The following is an 11,236-nucleotide window of genomic DNA, read 5'->3' as shown; positions in this document are numbered from 1 at the left end:
CCTTTCTATATGTTTTCGGAGCAACAGATTCGGAAAGGAAACGGGGGACCACAAATTACCGTAAGATGAACCGCCAAAAAATAAGAAAGCCTGTTTCAGTTCATCTATCATGGGAAAAGGCCCGAAAGGTGGCCTAAGACCGATGTAGCTGGAGGATTGTTTTCGAGGCCTTATGAGTAGCTTGTTTCTCCGTCAAAGGGTACATAACTGAGTTAGGATGAGCACGACAGACAAAACCTTGCTCGTCTTGACAAGTGTGAATATTAAAACATATGTACATGGCTGCACCATTTTGATTTCACGGTAAAATCTCAATAATAATCATTTTGAGTTGTCTACACAATCCTCAAGCTGCATTTCAAAACTGAGTTTATTCCACTAGTCATCTGATTTATTACTTTATATGCATCTCAGCTCTGGCCTTTATTTAGTGTGCTAAATTTTCGTCTAATTCATAGGTACTTGTCTGAAATGCAATTGCACCACCTACCTCCAGGAATCTTTGACAAGAACACACAGCTAAAGTTTCTGTAAGTAACCTCATTTTTTTCTGTCTGATCCGCGCTCCTAGATTCTTAGTGATGCAATATAAGCGTTAATAAGATTGACAAAATTTGCAAATATTTCATTCATATTATGTAGCTATTTAAGTACAAAATAAATTTATCTTTAATTAACACTACTAATCAACTTTCGCACCTGCAGAATAAGAACTCTAATCTCAGACCAGCTGCACAACAGTTCTATAGGCCTCCAACTGCTTTTTGTTGTTGTCGTTGTTTTATTAAATTTATAAGATTATTCGTTTCGCTTCGTAAATCAAGAATTAATATGAAATATCATGAAGGTCGTAACTGTCTTCGACAACAGCCCTGAAAGGTTTCAGTAGTACCCCTCTCTAAGCAGATAAACTTCTGGTGGATCTTTAAACTAATCGTCAGTTTTTTATGGTAAATAACGCAGACGCCTGAATGACAACGACATGAAAGGGTTGAATGGAAGTGCCCTCAAAAACTTGACAATGCTAGAGGAACTGTAAGTTAGTGTATCAATACTGTTGTGGAAGGAAAACTGTTTTTGTAACGCAGCAGCATTCCCCTCTCTTACCGCCTTGTCTATACTTGTTTTTCAAATTATCTTTTTCCTTTCTCTTTTCTTCGCTTCTACTCAGTGTTCAAAAGACAATTCGGTTAATGACTGTTTTAATGAAACTAAACATATTTTACATACAGGTCACATATTTTTTTTTCAATTTCAACACAGATGGTTGCAAGACAACAACTTAACGGAATTGCCTCCTAATTTATTCCAAGATCTAAAAAGCTTGAAAGAACTGTAAGTTATTTCATTCCAAGCTTTCCCTTGTTTTAACTCAATGACTACATAAAGTGTTCTAACATTTAGTAAAATTTTCCTTTCTTTTGTTAAATCACTGCTAGTGTATTTTAACACAGATTCTGGTAGTATCATACTTTTCGTCCCTTTCTCTAATTAGAGCATATAGAAAGAAAATCTTTTCCAGTTTCAGATTATAAAATCTTCCCATCTGCACTTATAACACGTTTTAAAATTGAACCATCTAGAATTTTGTGTTTGTTGCTGAACTAACATTTCAGTGACAACGATCACACATACAACAATGAAATTCACGCATGTTATGAATATCAGAGTTGTTTTTATGGTTTATCTTTCTCTGTGTTGAACCATGTTAGCATATTTTCTTAGATCACGAGCTTAATGATTTCATTATTGATCCAAGAGGCAGCCATTGTCAGTGTTGGGGAAAAGAGTTCAGTATGCACGCAGATTTCAAGTTTTCAGCGGCCTTCAATTGCTTTTTGTCATAAATATTGACCAAACTAAATGAATGAAGTGACTCTTGAATATTCTCTGTAGTGTAAGACAAAACATTGCATGTGTATCACTACGTACTTGTCTTTGTTCTTTGGTTGTTTCTGATGACCAGAATCTTTATGTATTTTTACCTATAAATTTCAGTTTGCAGACTTAATGAAAATGCATTTTCTTGTTTCGTCATTCCTATCAGCTATCTGTCAAATAACAAGTTGAAGAGTCTACCAGACGGACTTTTTAACAGCCTTTCCAAGCTGACATATTTGTAAGTGAGTTAGTTATTTAACCAAAGAGATAATTGGACAGAAATAATGATCATTCTTAAAATATTTTTTTAAAAGCACAGCCATCATAGTTGAAACATCATGAAGTTTTCCAGCTCGTATCTGCAAATCTTAATTGAAGTAGACGATGCTATCTTATGTATTTCTTGTGCTTCGGTTAGTAATGTTAAGTTACTTTGTGGTGTAAGAATTTAATAGCTTCTGATTAAATAGCAACCTTAACAATTCCCAGATTTCAGTTGGTAGCTCTAACATAAGCGAAATTTTAGTAACTGTGTAATAATTGTTTTCAGGGATTTATCAAACAATGAACTTGAAAATCTGCCAGCGTATGCTTTCAAAAACATAACAGCGGTAAAATTTCTGTAAGTAAGATTGATATCGTTCCAAAATATTAAGAATTGTTTTAAAAGATTTTCTTGAAAATAACAGCACTTGGTGACTATAAAAGCTTCTCAGTGAATGACAACTTACATTGTAAATTACTTCTGGAAGGCAAAGGTTGTTTTCTTTCCTTTTTATCCGAGTTGACAATATCTAAGAATTTGTTGTATTGCCACATCAAACTACCCTGGCACTAATTTTGTAATTTGTAACAGAGAGTGAACTTGAGAGTTTTCGCGCTTAATCTTGAGATCATTATAGATAAGTCTAATGTGTTCTTTGAAGATTAAGATATAAAGACTGGGAGCTATTTTACTGGAAAACGTTGCCATTCCCTGCCTTAACCGCAAATCTTACAAAAAAAGAAAGTAGAGCTAAAGATATCACTACACATTTCATTCTAAACTGCACATAATGCTTTCTTCAGGAAAATGGAGTACAACAAAATTAAGAAGCTTCATGAAGATCAGTTCCAGGGCTTGGTGGAGCTATTAGATTTGTAAGTGCATTTAGAGTTTAAACCATTTTCCATAATGACCTGAATCTCAAACCGTATACAGTAATATTTTTTTACTGTTAACTCCGTCATTGCTCAAATAAAATTTGCCTTACCCAATCATATTATGTTACTGTACTTTAATATTTATTTCCTTATCCGTTTCCTTTGTTTAAGATATCTCTCGGAGAACAAAATCGAGGCTCTGCCTGATAAAATTTTCAAGGGCGTTAAAAAGCTCAGATCTCTGTAAGTACAGTTAATCACATACAAAACATTCCAGAATATTTGAAGTGATAGAATGAATATGATATCAGCGTTCAAAATCTGAGATTTTTGTCTACAAATTTACCACGATGTAGAACAGGGGTGGTGCCAGTTATCTTCCTCAACAAAGCAATGTTTTTTAAATTTATATTGCACTAAAAATGTGCCTTTATATAACATACTTTTGGTGCACCTAGGTGGATATTATGAAAAAGCGGAAACAAACATTGTGGAGATCTATGTAGTCTTAACTGAAATTCCATGAGAATTTATTAGAATGAGGAATGTGACTGCTGCAAGTCCCCGTTTTGGTGTTAGTTGTAAATAGTTACGTTCTTCGTTTCAGGAATATCTTCGGCAATAGGATACAAAACGTTACCAGCACGACTTTCAACTATGCCCACGAATTGCGAATGTTGTAAGTTTACTGCAAATGACAGATGTTTATCTAGGCAACTAAACTTAGTTGCATATATTGAAATCAGATAACACTCTTTTGATTTCGTTTTGTTAAGGAAAAGACTCGTGCAAAGTAATTTTGGAAAATAACAAATATATACTTAAGGAATTTTTCCCTGGAAGAGTCCGGAAAGAGGCTTTTGTACAGCGAACGACCTCAACCGAATGGGCTGCCACGTCCATAAAATCAGTAGCCATCAAAAATTTCCAAGAAAGCAAGACGAGACTTATCTTAGGCTAAATGACTACTTTTGAAAGAATCTTTGAGAAAACATCAAGCTAAGGTCCGTATTGAAGATCCTCAGCTAGGTTCCTGATTTTGTCTATTTACATTAACATTAACTTAATGAATCTTATTATTGAAATTCACTTTTTTAGGTTATTTATAATATAAACCAACTTAAAATTCACATTATGATTATTTTAAATCACAGGTTCATGCATTACAACCTGATGGCCGAGCTCCCCAAAGGCTTTTTCAAGCATTTGACGCACATCATCAGAGTGTAAGATTCCATGACGATCCTTTCCTTCACTCGCCCCTTCAAACAATTATTTTAATAATAGTCTATGTTATTAATCAATTAATGATTATTAATGGATTTCAACGATGCAATAATAGTGTTATTTCTTCTTTTTTTTCTTCTTTTTTCGAATTCTAGAACTTTGGACACCAACCTGATGTGCTGCCATCTCGATCTTTTCAGGCAGGATGCTGATTGCGAATATTCCTTCAATGACAATTTCGCAAGCTGCCACTCCATGTTCCGCCACCATGCTCCAAGGAGAACTCTTTGGATTGTCGGTCTTCTCTCGTTGCTAGGGTCTTTATTCGTAGTTGGGTGGCAGTATTTCTACCCTGATAACAATGTGGTCCAGTCTATCATGTTGGTGAATCTGGGTGTATCTGACGGCATCATGGGGATATACCTTATCATTATTGGCATAAAAGACCTGCAATGGTCAGGGGAATACTACCTGCATGACTATGAGTGGCGCACCGGTTGGTTTTGCCATTTCAATGGTGCCATGTCTGTCTTTTCAAGTGAAGTGTCAGTGATGATGATTTCTCTGATCGCATTGGACAGACTCAAGAACATCGTGTTTCCTTACACCTTTGCAAAAATTACCCCAAGGCAGACCTGTCTAATGTGCGTAGTTATCTGGCTGGTGGGAGGCGTTATGGCATTCCTTCCCTTGTCTGGAATGCACTATTTCAGCGAGTGGTACTATGGCAATAATGTAGTGTGCCTGCCCCTGCAGCTTTCCCCTGAATTACAAGAAGGCTGGGAATACTCCACTTCCATTTTTATCGTTTTGAATTTTTCCCTATTCATCTTCATCACGGTTGCTTACGTTGCCATCTTGTGGAAATCATGGTCGTCAAGCAGACGGCTTGGTGCACATGGAACTGTTCGTGAAATACGAGCAAGAGCACAAAGTGCACAAGCTAAAAGAGAAAGAGCACTTGCCAAAAGAGTCTTCTTCATTATTCTGACCGATTTCTTGTGTTGGATGCCAATCATTGCTATCGGCATCCGGTCCCACGTCGAGAAAACATTTGATCCTCCTGGTGATCTGGCAGTGTGGATTGCAGTGTTCGCTCTGCCGATCAATTCAGCTATCAACCCATTGCTGTATACGCTTTCTACTCCACAGGTAACGTTTCTTTTTTGGTTACTTTGGAATAGCACCTACCGTTATGTTCAAATTTGGTTTCGTGTCAGAGCAGGCTGGCAACTTAATTTTGTAATTGTAACGATTGACATACAAAACAAGCATGAAAAAGTAAATGATCGGACAGATTTTTTTAGCTTCTCCACCGTTAACTTTAACCATAGAGACCAACGTGATTTCTAAATACGTTACTTGAAAGTCTTTACGTAAACTATTCAATATATTTTGAATGTCTAGGTTCAGCCTGTGTTGAAAGCAAAACTGAGGAAGCTGTGGTCCAATGTTCGATCTATTTTCAGCAGAGGACAAAATCAAGAAGGTACAGTTTTAAGCTCCATTGAAAAATACCATAATAACAATAATTGTATTCCAAACCTTGAAATGATCAAATTTTAAGTTTCACCAAATTGAGTATTAGCAACCCAGTTTTCTTTAAGTAACATATGTCATTTGTACTCATAAGGCTTTCAAGGGGGAGAGGATGGAACTGGTATGAAATCGTAGAAAACTCATGTATTTTTTAATTTTTTCGAATAAGAAACTGAGCAAATTATTGAAACCACAAAGGTGCAACTGGCAATATGTAAAGTTGTAGCAGACGTAGAGGAGAAAACCAGAATGATTCTAAGTAGAGAGGGGATCAATGTAATAAATCATCAAGTTTAATGAAGGCAACGACACGTTTAGAAATCATGATTTCAGTTCGATTTTCTTTAATACACAGCTTTAGAGATACTAACCATCAGCAACATTGAAACGAATAGGTGCCGTTTGCGACAAATTTTTAAAATAAGGTGCTAGCAAAACCTCATTCTACAAACAATTCTCAAAATATGAATCGCTATACTTCTGTCTGAAATTATTAGATGACGATCCATTCTGAATTGTTTGTCTGAGCGTCTTTTTTTTCCCTTTGGATAAACCTAACAATGACCATTATTTTTTTATTGGTGTTCCTTTTTATATCAAAGAAGCAGAAAATGATCAGCAGGGACAGATTGGAAACGGGGATGAACATGCTAACGTCGAGGAGGGTAAAAAATATAGTGCTTCTCAATCTAATCACATATCTCCTCTACACCTCTGTAGGGTTCTATGTGCGATACTTTTCTTTCCTTTCTCTTTTCAGTACTTAATTCCTTTTTTTCATTTTTCTCCCCCCCCTAGGAGAACAGATTGAAATGCAATTAATAGCACAGATAGAAATCCCAGAAGTGGAAGCCCCTGAATTGCCTGCTCCCCAACCAGGTCAGTAAATAAGTGTAGAATTTTTTATGCCAAAGACAATGTTGTAATTGACTTTGTAATTCAACTCTCTTGTCAGGTGTGTATAGTCTAATTAATTAATCTATCAAATATGAGCTCTTTCAAATAAGATGCCCAGAAACCACAGTATTCTTTTTCTGCTCTGATAGTTGCTGTAGGTGCACTTCGAGAAAGGAGAGATCAAGGAAGGGTTTCTCGTATGACACAAATGTAATGAAATTAGGTTGGATTACTTTTGATTGATAAGTTACCTCCAGATATTCCAGTGATAAATTGCCTTATGCACTTTTAACACCTCCACTCATGATATCACCATTCCTTTACATTAGTAAACTGTAATGTGCCAAAGTATGTAGTATTCCAGTATGGAAGGAAGATACCATCGTCCCCCATATGATGTGGTTGTTGTAAATGAATGATACGTATATATTGACAATGATTATTCGTTGTTTCCAGTTTTCAGTTATATTATATGAAAAATAACTTACAGATAATTCTTTGCTCTGTTGGCAGAGATTGAACAAGCCTGTGAGGGGGATGCGAATCCATCTTCCTCAGGTAAAAATTATTTATGAAAGAAATATCAAAAGAAGGCATAGACAACCGCTCTATTTACAAAAGTAGTACTGCAAAAATCACAGTTATACAAGGTGACTTCAACTGCATATTGCACCTTACAACCGATCATAAGAATCGCCAAAATGAAGAAAGGTAATACGTCTTAACCGACTGTCTTTGGCAGAGGTATTATTCCGGTTACCATTTTCATGCGCACTAATTAACTTGCAGATTTAAATTTGAGCTTTGTAACTCAGTGATATTTCATCAATCAATGAATACTTGAATAAATATATGAAAATCTAACGTACGTAAAATACATTTGTAAAGAAATTTATTTCAGAATAAAACATGAACCATGAGCATTATGTCATGTTTTACTCTACTTGTTCCTTAAAACAGATTATGAGGATGATTTCGACATCAGACCAGCCTCTGCAAAGACTGTGGAAGGTAAACACCTTTTCAATTTTCATTTTTTTTTAAGAAATGTCATAACTCTACAAAACAGCGAAAGGTGGCTGGTGCTAACAAGCTGGCGCACTTGGTATACTTGATTGCATGGTTTTGTATGTCAAACCAATAAGATTAGGGTTATCATATTAACACGTAATCACCAATCAAATCACAGATTCTAAGTCTGTCTCATGAAAAAATTAACGAGAGCAGCTTTTTGGCCACTATTTCCCGTAAGGCACAAAACCCTTCCTCAGTTACTAAACCTAACGGGTCTATGCAATCAAAAAAGTCCTGTCGGAAAGTTTGCTGTTGTCAAAGACTCAAGACATATTTGCGTTATTGACGTTTGAGCCTTTCCGGAATAACTCGCGGTTTATTCAAATGGATGGTATTCTTTAATGCAATCACTGTTCATCATCGCGAGAGCCAGTATCGACGAAGAACACAAAGAGAAGGTAATAGTTGACATTTTCTGTAAGTAGGAGTGTCTCTACACACTAACAGAAGTTTTTGATGTTGAGAATCGCCCAGTTTTAAGGAACCACTAGTTCCAATTGCAATGAACCATATGAAAGGTTTTAAAAAAATTATCAGAAGTGATCGAAGGTTAAGCTACTTACAAGAACCTTTTTAATGATGGACACTCATCTTCAGTGTTACTTATAGCTTCTGATAATAGTTGAAGAATAAGGCGATTGTTGCGGATTTCAGTGAGCACAATACTTTACTTTCTATAATGTCAAGATATCTTTAATATTTGTGTGCAGGTGAAGAAGGAGGAATTAAGCATGGACCTAAAAAGACAACTGAGGAAGGTAAAAACAATGAATTGCTTTTTAGGAACTGAACATTTGTCCCACATGGGTCTCATTTATTCCAGCGTACAGTGTAAGTAGCAACAAGGCTAATTTTCTGACTTGATAGCGGGCAATGGGCTGCGTTGTCTAACCTTATGAATTTCAACAATGAATCTGATTTCACACAGCTGTTGAATCTGAGGAGCAGGTAGAAATTGAAGATATTTCAGTACCCAGTAACAAAGGTAAAGGAGATAATGGTTTTTGATTGGTCACTCAAGAGAGTAAGGCATTTTATGAGTAATTAAAACATCTGTTTTCCCTTGGTAGTCACTGGAAAAATTCTAATGTTGAAATTGGTGAAACATTTATGATTTTAATTCCTAAGTACAAAAACAAAATTTAATGACTGTATACTAACTTACATTGTATCAAATAAATATTTTTTTAAAGAAGCTAGAAAAGCTGAAGAAGAAGAGGAGATGCATGAGCCTGACATGGATGTCGTAGAGGAAGGTAACATTTTTATAAATCAGAAGAGATAAACTCAGATTGGCCCACACATGCTTTATAAGGTGACGCATAATCAGTCCACTCAATTGGCTGAAGATCACTTGAAGTGCTCTGTCGAAGGGTCGCGATTCACATCGGGAGTTGATTACATTGAGGAAAAAAACACACCACTTGAGTATTATTATACCTCCTCGTAACGAAGAGCCATAACTTTTTATACAATGCTAAAATCCAACATTTATGAATTTATTGAGCCGTTTTACATGTTTGTTTGTTTTTTAAGCGATACAATAATAATTTGCCCAGATACAGAAAACAGAACCGCCACTTACCACAACTCATTGAATGGAAATAGTGACTTTGATGTTGTGTACCTCAGGTTTCAAAACACTTCAACACAAGCAAGCAAAATTAAATGAGCTGTAATAAGTGGCAGCTCTGTTTTCTGTACTTGTGCAATTTAGTACTGCATCGCTTGATAAAAAATGAGCGCGTTGCATTTCTATCTCTTTTCGTGTTCCGTCCAGGGGAAGAAGACGTGTTTGATACCAGGCCGCTTTAGTACTTTCAAGGTAAATGCTTATTACGTCTGCCTTAATACTGAATACCGCTGACTAAAGGGGTACGGAAAACAAATTCCTCTAAAGAAGGTAGTTTTTTTTGTTACATGTATCCAATCAGAATAAGTGTAATATTTGAGATTTAGAGTGAAAATATTTAATGCATTACGGTGTGTATGCATGTATAGTTGACTCATGATTACTTAAACTATCAGTTTGTTGAACCCGATCTATATCCTGAATCAAAAGTGACTTTTTTGATGCCATTCACAAAGCGTAACTCTATCCTAAATTTTTTTACTCCTTGGCTAACTCAAACCAGTTTTAAATTAGAGATTTCACTGCAACTGTAATGGTTGAAGTTATTGGAGATGAAGAAGATGAAGTCTGATTTGTTGTAGCTATAATATACTGCTTGTCTTTTTCAAAGTCACTTGCAATTTTTTTCAGGCAGCCCATTCATTGCTGGCAGTAAGGCTACCAAAACATTTTCATACTAATCAATTTTTTCTCTGCTTGATTATGATTTGAAAAAGTATAACTTAAAAAGACTTCTGGGTGGCTAATACGCTGCACTGATGAGTGCTCTCTTTGGTTATGCCTGTACATTCAAACTTGCCTTCTGTCCTTAATGCACTGACCAGCTTCCTGATTGACAGTCCGGTAACCTGACTATTTGTGCAACTGGCCGGTAAGCCGTCAAATTGAATTGACTACCTGAGCTATGACCACTGGCTGACTGACAGATGGGCTGATTGTCTGCCCGACTGTCTGCTGGACTCTCCACCTGGCCGTTGGGCATGGTTATAACTAACTGAATTAGATTATGGCAGCAAAACACTTCAATACAGACATGCAAACATTCAACGCTTGACTGACTGAATTTCGGGTCCGTAGATCAAACAAACAACTAATCGATAAGTTAATTTTGCGCTCACTGATAAGCGTGCTTTTTCTTTTGCCTCTGACAGTTTCCAAGAGCCAAAAACATTGCCATTAGTATGGAGACCGCGAGGGCTAGAGAAAAACTTAAAAAATTCAAGGAAAAGGAGAAAAGTAATTCTGGTAATCAATACATACTGTCTATGGTAACATCTTAGTCTTTAATTTCTTTTTCTTAGATTTAATGTTAACAATACTCAGTAGCTTTGTTGTCTGAACTTAACATTGTGTGGTTTACAAGGTATAGTTGAAGTAGAACATATTGTAATTTCTTTTTCTTAGATCTAATGTTAACAATACTTAGCAACTTTGTTGTCCGAGCTAATCATTGTATACCTTGCACTCTATCTATCAGTCCATCTTCCTTTTGTTTTGTTTTGACCGTTTTTGGTTTGCTTGTTTGTTCCTTTTTGTAACATGTACATCTACCTGACACTTTTAGCCTGTTAGTTTTAGCGTATTTCTAAAGACCATGATTGCTACACCGCAGTTAAGTCGGATGGCTCAAGACGGAACACAACAATATCAGGGGTGTAGCCAGCCTAGAGTCCTGTACCTCTTAACTTTTATCACATCACTCGTGCAAATTTTGAAACAAACATTGAATTTTCTTAGGGTATAGGCCCACGACAATTCGAAAAGCTGGCTATGCTCCTAGTGTGATAAGATATTCTATTCTGCATGCTGATCTTTCCATCATTAATTACAATATAGCTGAGT

At 36.1% G+C, this 11,236-nt stretch overlaps 1 protein-coding gene across 1 annotated transcript; it reads left to right on the top strand.

The window, feature by feature from the left end:
* The first annotated feature begins 4,197 nt into the window (after positions 1-4,197).
* LOC136280658 (G-protein coupled receptor GRL101-like) lies at positions 4,198-9,576 on the top strand. The gene is made up of 12 exons (XM_066166294.1): positions 4,198-4,250; positions 4,407-5,532; positions 5,659-5,740; positions 5,885-5,911; positions 6,393-6,455; positions 6,589-6,669; positions 7,201-7,245; positions 7,648-7,698; positions 8,472-8,519; positions 8,690-8,746; positions 8,955-9,017; positions 9,542-9,576. The coding sequence occupies exons 1-12, from the start codon at positions 4,198-4,200 to the stop codon at positions 9,574-9,576; spliced, it is 1,731 nt and encodes a 576-aa protein (XP_066022391.1).
* Positions 9,577-11,236: the final 1,660 nt, after the last annotated feature.

The sequence above is a fragment of the Pocillopora verrucosa genome, chromosome 5, assembly GCF_036669915.1.
Source record: "Pocillopora verrucosa isolate sample1 chromosome 5, ASM3666991v2, whole genome shotgun sequence".
In the NCBI taxonomy this organism is placed as follows: Eukaryota; Metazoa; Cnidaria; class Anthozoa; order Scleractinia; family Pocilloporidae; genus Pocillopora; species Pocillopora verrucosa.
The sequence above is the reverse complement of the archived record's forward strand: the minus strand, read 5'-3'. Positions and strand labels throughout refer to the sequence as shown.